We start from the raw sequence: 14256 nt of genomic DNA, 5'->3' as shown, positions 1-14256 counted from the left end.
GCCCGATGGGTGTTGGCAGAGGCGTTGGCGAGCGGACATCCCTCCCCAAACCAGCCCGCCGGCCCGCACCCTCCCCCTCGGCCCAACTCACATCGATGTCCACCTCCTCGGGTCCGAAGTTGTGGAGGCCGCCGCGACCCTCGTCCTGAGACAGCTGTGGGGGGAGAATAAAGCACGGGGCCGTCACTTCTGCACGGCGGCGACGCCGACGGGGGCTCTCTTGTGTCGCCACGCAGAGCCGCGTGAGCCCGGAAGGTACAGGGACCTGGGTTCAAATCCCGGCTCCGCCTGTGTGACCTTGCGTGAGCCACTTCACTTCTCGGGGCCTCAGTCACCTCATCACCTCACCCCCCTTCAAAGCCCTGCTGAGAGCTCACCTCCTCCAGGAGGCCTTCCCAGACTGAGCCCCTTCCTTCCTCTCCCCCTCCATCCCCCCATCTTACCTCCTTCCCTTCCCCACAGCACCTGTATATATGTATATATGTTTGTACATATTTATTACTCTATTTATTTTACTTGTACATATCTATTCTATTTATTTTATTTTGTTAGTATGTTTGGTTTCGTTCTCTGTCTCCCCCTTTTAGACTGTGAGCCCACTGTTGGGTAGGGACTGTCTCTATATGTTGCCAACTTGTACTTCCCGAGCACTTAGTACAGTGCTCTGCACACAGTAAGCGCTCAATAAATACGATTGATGATGATGATGATCTGTAAAATGGGGATGAAGACTGGGAGCCGTATGTGGGACGGGGACTGTGGCCAACCTGAGTTGCTTGTACCCATCCCCGGGCTTAGTCAAGTGCCTGGCACGTAGTAAGCGCTTTAACGATCGCCACAATAACAACAATAATAATAATAATGATGTAGGGCAGAGATTGTGTCCAACCCGATTACCTTGTATCTACCCCAGCACTTAGTACAGTGCCTGGCACATAGTAAGCGCTTAAAATACCATAATAATACTGTGGGACAGGGACTGTGTCCAACCTGATTAGCTTGTGTCTACCCGAGCGCTCAGTACAGTGCGCTTCACAAATTTCACCATTATTCTACTACTGCTGGCCCAGTGGAAAAGAGCACGGGCTTTGGAGTCAGAGGTCGTGGGTTCAAATCCCGGCTCCGCCACTTGTCAGCTGTGTGGCTTTGGGCAAGTCACTTCACTTCTCTGGGCCTCAGTTACCTCGTCCGTAAAATGGGGATTAAGACTGTGAGCCCCACGGGGGACAACCTGGGTCACCTTGTAATCTCCCCAGCGCTTAGAACAGTGCTTTGCACATAGTAAGCGCTTAATAAACACCATCATTATTATTATTACTGCTCCCAAGGCCTCCTGTGAACCTCTGCCCTGGGCTAAGGGCGGACACATCGCCCGTCAGCCCAAGGCACAGCTGGACACCACCAAGGTGGCTCGCTGGGGTAGGGACTGTGTTTAACCCAATTTGTTTGTACCCACCCCTGCGCTTAGCACAGTGCCTGGCACATAGTAAGCGCTTAACAAATACCATCATTATTAATTATTCTTACTAACAGAAGACGGCCCAATGAGCTTGGAAAGCAGGGCGCCCGAGTTCTAGTCCCAGCCCGGCCCCGCCGGGTGACCGGGGCCAAGTCATCGAACCTCTCTGGGCCTCAGTCTCCTCTTCTGTCAAACAGGCACAATGCCACCCGCCTCTCCCCACCTCTCAGGGCAAAGTAAGTCCCGTGAAAAGCGCTTTGGACGATACTCACCCTGTGTAAAATTCAAAGTATTTTAACCGACCTAGCGGCGCGGGAATTGGGCAGGGTTTAACAGACACGCATGCCAGACGCACGACAAATCTTCAGAGAAGATTTAGGTGTTTCGTGTTCAAGGCGCTACCATCACATACGCCATGCACACGACCGGAGACGGCTTTTCCGAGAATGCAGGGCGATAGTGAAGTGGCCGATAACATTCCCGGACATTCGATTAAATGAAAAATGAATGGCGACTGAGATACACAAGGCCAAGACCCCTCTGGACACGATGATGGTTTAGAAACGACTACCTTCTGGTCCACTCTGCGGAAGAACAGTTGGCTGGGCTAGTTTTTAAAGTTCTCTGTAACGCAAGGCGCTGACCAGTGAAGGAGACAACGTCCGGGCCCCGTTCAACAGAACAAAGGCCCGAGAAGCAGTGCGGCCTAGCGGAAAGAGCCCGGGGCCGGGAATCTCAGGACCTGGATTCTAATCCCGGCTCTGTCCGATGCTTGCTGTGCGACCCTGGGCAGGTCACTTTGCTTCTCTGTGCCTCATTTCCCTCCTCTGTAAAACGGGGATTAAGACTGTGAGCCCCCTCCGGGGCGGGGACCGTGCCCAACCCGATTTGCTTGTGTCCAGCGCTCAGTACAGTGCCTGGCGCTGTAAAGTAGGGATTGAGACCGTGTGCCCCACATGGGACAACCTGATGACCTTGTATCTCCCCCAGCGCTTACAACAGTGCTTGGCACATAGTAAGTGCTTAACAAATACCATCATTATTATTATTTACACTAAGCGCTTAACAAAAACCACAATTATTATTATTATTATTATTATTATTATCATTCTCTGTGCCCTGGTTCTCCTCTTCTCCCTCCTATTTAGACTGTGAGCCCCAGGCAGGACGGGGACTGTGTCCACTCTAATTCATCTCCTCTTTTAGACTGTGAGCCCACTGTTGGGTAGGGACTGGCTCTATATGTTGCCAACTTGTACTTCCCAAGCGCTTAGTACAGTGCTCTGCACACAGTAAGCGCTCAATAAATACGATTGATTGATTGATCGATCTCTAGTTACCCCAGTGCTTAGACCAGTGTTCGACACATAGGAAGCACTTGGCAAATCCCACAGAACCCCTGCAAAAAAACATATTGCAATTTTCCCAATTCGTTTTGGAATAGGAAGTCATTTACGGGCTGAAACGTACGTCTTCCTTGTGGCTAAATCCGTACTGTTCCCGCCAAACCGGCATCGGACAACAGCCTACGAATGCATTTTCAATTTTGAATTCGTCTGGGACAAAATTACTTTTTTGGACTTAACGGACTGGTGACGCCTCACGATTATTGGGATTCTCTTTCGTTCTTTCTCCCGATACGTTTACCACGTGCTGCCGCTCACTACGAGAACAATCTACTTCGCTGCTTCACCTCCAGTAGATCCTCTGTACGTTTACTCTGATCCTGACTTTCATCCCTCTTGGTTTAATGTTTATGATAAAGATCACCCCGCCCCGCCGACCCCAGGGTAGAAAGAAGGAGGGTAAAGTTTAGAGGCAAGAAGCAAGTTTAGGAGTGAGAGAATCATTCATCTGGGCCTCGGTTTCCTCATCTGTACAATGGGGATCGGGGATTAAAGCCTACTTCCTCCCACTTAGATTGTGGATGCTCGTATCTTATATCCCCAGAGCTCAGTACAGCGTGTAGCACATAGTGGAGAGGAGCAGCGTGGCTCGGCAGATTGAGCCTGGGCCCGGGGGTCCGAAGAACCTGGGCTCTAATCTGCTGTGTGACCTTGGGTGAGTCGCTTCTCTTCTCTGTGCCTCAGTTCCCTTGTCTAAAATGGGGATGAAGACTGTGAGACCCACATGGGCAGGGACTGAGATCCACCCCAGCGCTTAGAACAGTGCCTGGCACATAGTGAGCGCTTAACAAGTACCATCATCATCGTTATTATTCTTCTCGGCCAGCACTTCAGCGGGCACTGTCGCTGCCGCCGCTACTGGAGAAGCAGCGTGCCTCAACGGCAGGAGCCCGGGCTTGGGAGTCAGAGGTTGTGGGTTCTAATCCTGGCTCCGCCACGTGTCTGCTGTGTGACTCTGGGCAAGTCCCTTCTCTTTGCCTCAGTTCCCTCCTCTGTAAAATGGGGATGAAGACTGTGAGCCCCACGAGGGACAACCTGATTACCTTGTGTCTATCCCAGTGCTTACAACAGTGCTTGGCACATAGTGAGCGTTTAACAAATACTATCATTATTATTTATCATTACAAATATCATTATATTTATAATATAATGAATATTATATTTATTTAATAAATATTAAATTAAAATTAAATGAGGTGATATCATTTATCATGATAATATTTATTATTATCATTGTTATTTGGGGAAGGCGAGAGGTCCCGAGAAGCAAATCCTTGACCGTGAAGTGGGGCGGGGCTCCAGGATGACCATCGACCCCCTGCAAACTGGACATCACTGGTGGGCTGTGGTGGGGGGGGGGTGGGGAGGTTGCGGAACCGTCCCAGGGTCTGGTGCTCGGACAGTAAGTTGTCCGAGCGGCGGAGAGTGGATTTGTGCTTGGTGTGAGGTGGGCCCTGGGGGCTGGAAGGTGAAGGGGCGCCCCGGGGTATCGGGCACCGAGGGCCAGCGACCGTCCTGTGGCTTCCCCAGCCCTGTGGCGCTGCTTCAGACCGGACAGGACGCATCCCGGGATGTGGGCGGCAGCGGTGGGCCCCGCCAAACGTTCAGGGGGCTGCTTCCTGTGCCAGTACCCACGCGCCAGCCTGCGGCTCCCCAGGTCGGGCCCCACGTGCCAGCCGTCGGCTCCCCGTGCCAGGTCCCGCGTGCCAACCTGCAGCTCCCCGGACCAGGCCCCCCACGCCAGACTACAGCTCCCCACGCCGGGCCCCACGCGCCGTCTTACTGCTCCCCATGCCAGGCCCCATGTGCCAACCTACAGCTCTCCATGCTGGCCCCAAACAGTAGGTGGGCACTGTCTTGCCGCTCCCCATGCCAGGCCCCATGTGCCAGCCTGCAGCTCCCACGTCAGGCCCCAAACACCATCTTGCTGTTCCCCATGCCAGGCCCCAAATGCCAGCCTACAGCTCCCCGTGCCAAGCCCCACGTGCCCGCCTGCAGCTCCCCGGGGCGGACCCACGCACCATCTCGCTGCTCCCCATGCCAGGCCCCGAACGCCAACCTACAGCTCCCTGTAGCAGTCCCCATGCGTCGGCCTGCAGCTCCCTCTGCCAGGCTCCGCGTGCCCACCTGTAGCTCCCCATGCCAGGCGCCGCGTGCCCTCCTGCCGCTGCCAGTGCCAGGCCGCCTCCCGACGATCATGCCTGCCGATGCTGATATACCGTCCTCTTCCAGGTGCTTAGCCCAGTGCTCTGCACACGGTAAGGGTCAGATTGATTGAGGGAGCATGAAGAGGACATGTTGGGGCATCCCCCTGCCCCTCCCCGACGCCGTGCCCTGCTTCCTCGTCTTTCATGGAGGAAGGCGGGGGGTCTCTGGATGGGGTTGGGGTCCGAGGCGTCTCCCCCAGGCCCACCTGGCCGGTCGACTCTGGGCCGGGCCAGCGGGGATCCGTGCCACAGCTCCGAAGGGTCTTTGTCGACGGCACGGAGCGACTCGCTTGGCTTCCCGGGGGCACTGAGATCGGCTGCCCGAGGGCACCGAGGACAGCGTGGCGGTCCAAGATCGGTCCAAGTCCGGTCAGTAGTTGCAACCCAGCTGGACCGTCTGGGCGCTCAAAACTGCCCCCCAAACCCTTCACTGCCCACGCTGCCCACCTATGCTGGGGGTCGAGTTTTCCTTTCCCCAGCTTTCACGGCCTCTGAAAATCTTCCCACTGGGGCAACTAGAGAAGCAGCACGGTCCAGGCCCGGGAGTCCGAAGGACCTGGGTTCTAATCCCGGCTCCGCCCCTTGTCTGCTGTGTGACCTTGGCCAAGTCGCTTCACTTCTCGGGGCCTCAGTGACCTCCTCTGTACAATGCGGGTGAAGACTGTGTGCCCCGCGTGGGACAAGGACAGGATCCAACCTGGTTAGCATCTATTTACTAGAGCTTAGAACCAATTTGTACTTCCCAAGCGCTTAGTACAGTGCTCTGCACATAGTAAGCGCTCAATAAATACGATTGATTGATTGATTGATTGCCTGGCACACAGTAAGCAGGTAACAAACACCAATAGAAGAAAAGACTCCAAAAATCCAAACGCCTTCTTATTCCACACTACTTTTGGGGACATTGATAGGGCAAGTGTGCTTTAGGCTGCTATAAGAAAGGAGCAGTATAATAATAATAATAATAATGATGGCATTTATTAAGCACTTACTATGCACAAATCATTGTTCTAAGAGGGGTTCCTTCCTCCCTTCAAAACCCTACTGAGAGCTCACCTCCTCCAGGAGGCCTTCCCAGACTGAGCCCCTTCCTTCCTCTCCCCCGCCTAACCTCCTTCCCCACCCCACAGCACCTGTATATATGTATATATGTTTGTACATTTATTACTCTATTTATTTTACTTGTACATATTTATTCTATTTATTTTATTTTGTTAATATGCTTTGTTTTGTTGTCTGTCTCCTCCTTCTAGACTGTGAGCCCGCTGTTGGGTAGGGACCGTCTCTAGATGTTGCCAACTTGGACTTCCCAAGCGCTTAGTACAGTGCTCTGCGCACAGTAAGCGCTCAATAAATATGATTGAATGAATGAATGAGCCTGGGAGTCAGAAAGACCTAGGTCCTAATCTCAGCTCCGCCACGTGTTTGCTATCTTATCTTGGGCAAACCCCTTCACTTCTCTGTGCCTCAGTTCCCTCCTCTGTAAAATAGGGGTTATTACTCTATTTATTTATTTATTTATTTATTTTACTTGTGCATTTCTATCCTACTTATTTTATTTTGTTGGTATGTTTGGTTCCGTTCTCTGTCTCCCCCTTTTCGACTGTGAGCCCACTGTTGGGTAGGGACTGTCTCTATGTGATGCCAATTTGTACTTCCCAAGCGCTTAGTACAGTGCTCTGCACATAGTAAGCGCTCAATAAATACGATTGATTGATTGATTGATTGACAGGGGTTAAGACTGTGAGCCCCACTGGGGACAGTAAGCGCTCAATAAATACGATTGATGATGATGATGCCAGGGACTGGGCCCAACCTGATTAACTCATACCTACCCCAGCACTTAGAACAGTGCTTGACACATATTTAGCGCTTAACACATACCACTATTATTACTGGTATTATATCAAGGGGAAGCAGCGTGGCTGAGAGGAAGCAGCGTAGCTCAGTGGAAAGAGCCCGGGCTTTGGAGTCAGAGGTCGTGGGTTCAAATCCCGGCTCCGCCACTTGTCAGCTGTGTGACTTTGGGCAAGTCGCTTAACTTCTCTGGGCCTCAGTTCCCTTATCTGTAAAACGGGGATGAAGACTGTAAGCCCCCCGTGGGACAACCTGATTACCTTGTATCTATGTACCCCAGCGCTTAGAACAGTGCTTGGCACATAGTGCTTAACAAATACCAACATTATTACTATTATTAAGGGTGTGGAGTGCTCTGCACACAGTAAACGCTCAATAAATACAACTGAATGAATGAATGAATGGACAAGTGAGATCAGCCTATTTCCAGACTCTGACATATGTAGGGGGGCTTAGCTTTAGACGGATCTAAAAAATTCCATCTTCACCACGGAGTCGCCAGCATGGCTTAGTGGAAAAAGCCTGGGCCCAGGGGATCAGGAGAACTGAGTTCTGAGTTCTAGTCCTGGTCCTGCCTTTGGCCTACCGCGTATGACCTTGAATGAGTCACTTGGCCTCCCTGAGGGCCTCGAGGGCCTCATCTGATATATATACGTATATATTTGTACATATTTATTACTCTATTTATTTATTTATTTTACTTGTACTTATCTATTGCATTTATTTTATTTTGTTAATATGTTTGGTTTTGTTCTCTGTCTCCCCCTTCTAGACTGTGAGCCCACTGTTGGGTAGGGACCGTCTCTATATGTTGGCAGCTTGTACTTCCCAAGTGCTTAGTACAGTGCTCTGCACACAGTAAGCGCTCAAAAAATATGATTGATTGACTGATTGATCTGATCTGATGTGTCTGTTTATGGTTATCCTGTAATAATAATAATAATAATGATGGCATTTATTAAGCGCTTACTATGTGCAAAGCACTGTTCTAAGCGCTGGGGAGGTTACAAGGTGATCAGGTTGTCCCATGGGGGGCTCACAGTCTTAACCCCTATTTTACAGATGAGGTAACTGAGGCCCAGAGAAGTGAAGGGACTTGCCCAAAGTCACACAGCTGACAATTGTTGGAGCCAGGACTTGAACCCATGACCTCTGACTCCAAAGCCCGGGCTCTTTTCCACTGAGCCACCCTGCTTCTCAAGGTACTGCACTCTCCCAAGGGTTCAGAACAGTGTTCTGCATACAGTGAGCGCTCCGTAAATACGATCGAATGAATCTCTTTTCTCTCTTTCACTTAGAGTGTGAGCCTCGTGTGGGACCGGGGTGCGTCCGGCCTGATTCTCCACCGCGGTGCTCGGCCCGGCCTATTTAAAAATATCGGTCGCGTTCATAACCCGGGAAGCAGCGTGGGCCAGAGGAAAGGACACGGGCCCGGGAGTCGGAGGAGCTGGGTTCTAATCCCGGCTCTGCTACGCGCAATTTTGGGCAAGTCACTTCACTCCTCTGGGCCTCAGTGACCTCCTAATTGGACCGTGAGCCCCACGTGGGATGGGGACGGCGTCCAGCCTGCTTAACTCCTATCTGCCCAAACGCTTACAATGGTGCTTGCCACGCAGTAAGCACTTAACAAGTACCATGATTATTATTATTATTATTATCATCATCATCAATCGTATTTATTGAGCGCTTACTATGTGCAGAGCACTGCACTAAGCGCTTGGGAAGTACAAATTGGCAACATATAGAGACAGTAAACGCTTACAACAGTGCTTGCCACGCAGTAAGCACTTAACAAGTACCATGATTATTATTATTATATTATTATTATCATCATCATCATCAATCGTATTTATTGAGCGCTTACTATGTGCAGAGCACTGTACTAAGCGCTTGGGAAGTACAAATTGGCAACATACAGAGACAGTAAACACTTACAACAGTGCTTGCCACGCAGTAAGCACTTAACAAGTACCATGATTATGATTATTATAACACTATTATTATTATGATTCTTTATCTGCCCAAACGCTTACAGCAGTGCTTGCCACGCAGTAAGCACTTAACAAGTACCATGATTATTATTATATTATTATTATCATCATCATCATCAATCGTATTTATTGAGCGCTTACTATGTGCAGAGCACTGTACTAAGCACTTGGGAAGTACAAATTGGCAACATATAGAGACAGTAAACACTTACAACAGTGCTTGCCACGCAGTAAGCACTTAAGTACCATGATTATTATTATAGTAGTATTATTATTATTATTCTTTATCTGCCCAAACGCTTACAGCAGTGCTTGCCACGCAGTAAGCACTTAACAAGTACCATGATTATCATTACTATAATAGTATTATTATTCGTTTTGTTTTGTTTTCTGTCTCCCCACTTCTAGACTGTGAGCCCATTGTTGGGTAGGGATTGTCTCTATCTGTTGCCGAATTGTACTTTCCAAGCACTCAGTACAGTGCTCTGCACACAGTCAGCGTTCAATAGATACAGCTGAATGAATGAATTATGGTCAAGGCTTCCAACCCCAAAATACATCTCTCGGGCAAGCTATTTCCACCTGGGGTAGACCACAGCTATGCAGGGGAGCGCTTAGTACAGTGCTCTGCACCCCGCAAATGCTCAATAAATACGACTGAATGAATGAGTGAGGAGGGGATGGGGACAGGGCGGGAGACACAAGCACTAGTCCACGAATGCCCGGAAACCGGGAACGTGTCCTCTAATTCCGTGGTACTGTCCTCTCCCAAGCGCTCTGGCACAGTGCTCCGCACAGAGCAAATGCTCAATAAATACCATTACTCGATCGATTCCAAAAACTCCCTGCCCCTAAAGTTTCGCAGGACCAAAACCTCGACCGCAAAGGATTTCGGACGCGTTTCTCAAGGCAGAGCTCTGTGAAAACCCCCACATCTTCCCCGAAATCCCGCCCGGGGACGTTTCTTTAGGCTGGCCGGAAGGGAGCCGCCGAAACCGCCGCCGGAGGGTCGGGAGGAAAATGGGCGGCGATGCCCGGCCGAGCCGGGGAACGTATGGAAAACCGGGAAAGGGTTCACAGAAAACAGCCAACAGCGAAAACGTTCCAGCGAAGCCATGCTCCCCTTCTCCCCCGACACTGCAGCGACTGGGTGAAGCGCGGATGGCTGGAGGACTTTCACGGGGGGGACGATGGAGGGGGACGGAAATGGCGAGGGCGTCGTGAGGGAATCGGTCACCGGGAGGAGGGGGACGGGTGGGATGGGAAGATGGGGACTTTTTTTGCGGATGACAAAGCGGTAAACCATTCGCTACCCAAGACCTTACTTGCTGGTACAGTTGGGGTCTCTGTGCCGAGTTTTCAATCATAGTGTGAACCATGGCGATTAAAGGTTCATTCTCTCTCATCTAGTTCAAATCGGGAGGAGCAAATACGGCAAAGGTCAGTTTCCGGCCCGGTTAGATCCCGAAGACGACGCCGTCGACAGAGCCGCGGCTTGGCGAGCTCCTCCTCCGCGCCGCAGCCGTCGACGCTTTCACCCGGGTGGTTTCGAGCTGCCGAGGAGACGGAGCGTTCGGGAAAAGACAACGATCCCGGCTCTGCCGCCTGTACGCCGTGGGACCTTGGGCGAGTCGTTGTGCCGCTCTGGGCCTCAGTTCCCTCGTCCGGAGAATGGGGATGGAGACTGTGAGCCCCACAGGGGATAGGGGCTGTATCCGGCTCCATCCTCTTGTATCCACCCCCGTGCTTAGTACAATGCCTGGCACACAGTGAGTGCTGAACAACTTATTATTATTATATTATCATGGTATTTGTTAAGCGCTTATTATATGCCAAGCACAGTTCTGAGCGCTGGAGTAGATAGAAGGTAATCGGGCCGGACACACACGGGGCTCACAGACTCGATTCCCATTTTACAGAGGAGGGAACTGAGGCCCGGAGAAGTGAAGGGACTGCCCCAAGGTCATTCATTCGTTCATTCAATCGTATTTATTGAGCGCTTACTGTGTGCAGAGCACTGTACTAAGCGCTTGGGAAGTACAAGTCGGCAACCTATAGAGACGATCCCTCCCCAACAACGGGCTCACATTCTAGAAGGGGGAGACAGACAACGAAACAAAACATGTGGACAGGTGTCAAGTCATCAGAATAAATAGAAATAAAGCTAGATGCACCTCATTAACACAATAAGTAGAACAGTAAATAAGTACAATAAGTACTCTCCCCCTTTTAGACTGTGAGCCCACTGTTGGGTAGGGACTGTCTCTATATGTTGCCAACTTGTACTTCCCAAGCGCTTAGTACAGTGCTCTGCACACAGTAAGCGCTCAATAAATATGATTGATGATGATGACGATACAAGTAAAATAGAGTAATAAATCTGTACAAACATTTATACAGGTGCTGTGGGGAGGGGAAGGAGGTAGGGCGGGGGGGATGGGGAGGAGGAGAGGAAAGATACATATCTACGTACTGTACTCTTCCAAGCACTCAGTACAGTGCTCTACACATAGTAAACACTCAAATACCACTGACTGGCTGGTCAACCTCAGCTTGGGCCTATCACGGTCCCTTTTACCCAAAGACATTTTGATATTTTGCACAGTGTGAGCGATGAACAAATGTCAAGAAGCAGCGTGGCCCAGTGGCTAGAGCCCGGGCTTGGGAGTCTAAAGGACCGGGGTTCTAATCCCGGCTCTACCACATGTCTGCCTGTGACCTTGGGCAAGTCACTTCACTTCTCCGGGCCTCAGTCTCCTCATCTGTAAAATGAGGATTGAGACTGTGAGCCCCAAATGGGGCACGGACTGTGTCCAACCAGATTAGGTCACACTGTAGAAAAGCGGCGGGGCCGGGATTAGAACCCAGGACCTCTGGCTCCCAAGCCCACTCTCTTGCCCCTAGGCCACGCAGCTTCTCAGCGTGATAACAGAGGATGATACCAACTGCCAGTGTTCCCATCGCCCACCATGTTGCCCCGGCCCGCGACCACAATGTTCTGGGGCTAAAGCTGCATCAATCGATCAATCGTATTTATTGAGCGCTTACTGTGTGCAGAGAGCACTGTACTAAGCGCGTCGTTTCGTCCTGCCGCCCAGAGGGTCACCGGGAAGGCGAATCCGTCAGGGAGACTGACCGAAAACAGGGTGACGGGGGCAGGAGGCGTCTCCTCGCGGAATCTCCCGCCGGGAGCCAATCCATAACCCGTTTTCCCAGGTAATGGCTCAAGGCAACGCTCCTGGCCCAATGCCAGGCAATCAATCAATCAATCAATCAATCAGTTGTATTTATTGAGCGCTTACTGTGTGCAGAGCACTGTACTAAGCGCTTGGGAAGTCCAAGTTGGCAACATATAGAGACGGTCCCTACCCAACAGTGGGCTCACGGTCTAGAAGGGGGAGACAGAGAACAAAACAAAACATATTAACAAAATAAAATAAATAGGATATGTACAAGTTAAATAGAGTAATAAATCTGTACAAACATATATACATCTATACAGGTGCTGTGGGGAAGGGAAGGAGGTAAGACGGGGGGATGGAGAGGGGGACGAGGGGGAGAGGAAAGAGGGGGCTCAGTCTGGGAAGGCCTCCTGGAGGAGGTGAGCTCTCAGTAGGGCCTTGAAGGGAGAGCCCCAATAACTCAGCATCCAGGGCCACTGGGCTTCCCAGTTGGTCATCTGGTTCTTGCCACCCCCACTCGACCCCCTGGGGCGGGATAAGCCTGGGGCGGACTCCTGTCCGGAGTTTCCCGGTTCCGACCAAGGCCGAAACGCTCGACCTTGAGCTCGTTGTGGGCGGGGAACGTCACCGTTCATTGTTGCATTCAATTCGATTCAATCGTCTTTATTGGGCATTTACTAGGTGCACTGCACTGTACTAATCAATCAATCAATAGTATTTATTGAGCGCTTACTGTGTGCAGAGCACTGTACTAAGCGCTGGGGAAAGTACAACAGCAAAGCGTGGCAATCCCTGCTCACAGCGTGCTTGCAGTCTGGCTGGGGAGACAGACTCCAATACAAACAAATAAAAAGACGGATATATACATAGCGCTGTGGGGCGGAGAGAGGGGCGAAGAACAAAGGGAACGATTCAGGGCGACGCAGAAGGGAGTTGGAGATGAGTAAAATGTTGTTTTGTACTTTCCCAAGCACTTAGTACAGTGCTCTGCACACAGTAAGTGCTCAGTAAATAGGATAGAATGAATGAATGAATTTCCAGCTCAGCTGGCTCCACTTACTCCCGTTCGAGAGACTCAGCGTGCTCCTGGGCTTGGGGTTCTGTTGGGAAGTTGGGAGATTCCAAGTCCTTCCCCATAATAATAACTGTACGTCTGTATGCATTACTCTATTTATTTATTTATTTTACTTGTACATATTTATTCTATTTATTTTATTCTGTTAATAGTATTTTGTTAGTATGTTTGGTTTTGTTCTCTGTCTCCCCCTTGTAGACTGTGAGCCCACTGTTGGGTAGGGACTGTCTCTATATGTTGCCAATTTGTACTTCCCAAGCGCTTAGTACAGTGCTCTGCACATAGTAAGCGCTCAATAAATACGATTGATGATGATGTTTTGTTTTGTTCTCTGTCTCCCCCTTCTAGACTGTGAGCCCGCTGTTGGGTAGGGACCGTCTCTATATGTTGCCAACTTGGACTTCCCAAGTGCTTAGTACAGTGCTCTGCACACAGTAAGCGCTCAATAAATACGATTGAATGAATGAATGAATGAACTGTGGTATTCGTTACGCACTTACTATGTGCCGGGCGCTGTACTAAGCGCTGGGGTGGATACAAGCTAATCAGGTTGGACACAGTCCCTGTCCCTCATGGGGCTCATAGTAGAAAAGTAGAAAGGGGGGGGCATCAATATAAATACATAGGTAAATAAATAAACAAATAAATAAATTATATATATATATATATATATATATATATATATATATATATATATACACACACATATGTGGGAGGGAGGATGAATAAACGAGAAGGGAGTGGGAGAAGATGAGAGGAGGTCTTAGTCAGGGCCTCTATCTACCCCAGCACTTAGAACAGAGTATGGCACATAGCAAACCCTCAACTAGTATCATAAGTCTTATTATTTTTATCATCAGCTATTAAGAAGGGGATTAAACCCTACTCCCTCTAACTTAGACTGTCCCACATGGGACATGGACTGCATCCAATCAGATCAACTTGCATCTACCCCATGAGAGCTCACCTCCTCCAGGAGGCCTTCCCAGACTGAGCCCCTTCCTTCCTCTCCCCCTCATCCCCCTCTCCATCCCCCCCATCTTACCTCCTCCCCTTCCCCACAGCACCTGTATATATGT

The 14256-nt window shown here is 50.4% G+C and overlaps 1 protein-coding gene across 1 annotated transcript in view; it reads right to left on the bottom strand.

The window, feature by feature from the left end:
* The window catches only part of PLEKHA5 (pleckstrin homology domain containing A5), a 286100-nt gene that overhangs the window by 47752 nt on the left and 224092 nt on the right, over positions 1-14256 (bottom strand). The window contains exons 15-16 of the mRNA XM_038765775.1: positions 10246-10326; positions 92-154 (exon numbers count right to left, since the gene is read on the bottom strand). Of these exons, the coding sequence (XP_038621703.1) occupies positions 92-154; positions 10246-10326 (144 nt within the window). The remainder of the gene's footprint in view (positions 1-91; positions 155-10245; positions 10327-14256) is intronic.

Source organism: Tachyglossus aculeatus, chromosome 2, assembly GCF_015852505.1.
Source record: "Tachyglossus aculeatus isolate mTacAcu1 chromosome 2, mTacAcu1.pri, whole genome shotgun sequence".
Classification (NCBI taxonomy): Eukaryota; Metazoa; Chordata; class Mammalia; order Monotremata; family Tachyglossidae; genus Tachyglossus; species Tachyglossus aculeatus.
The sequence above is the reverse complement of the archived record's forward strand: the minus strand, read 5'-3'. Positions and strand labels throughout refer to the sequence as shown.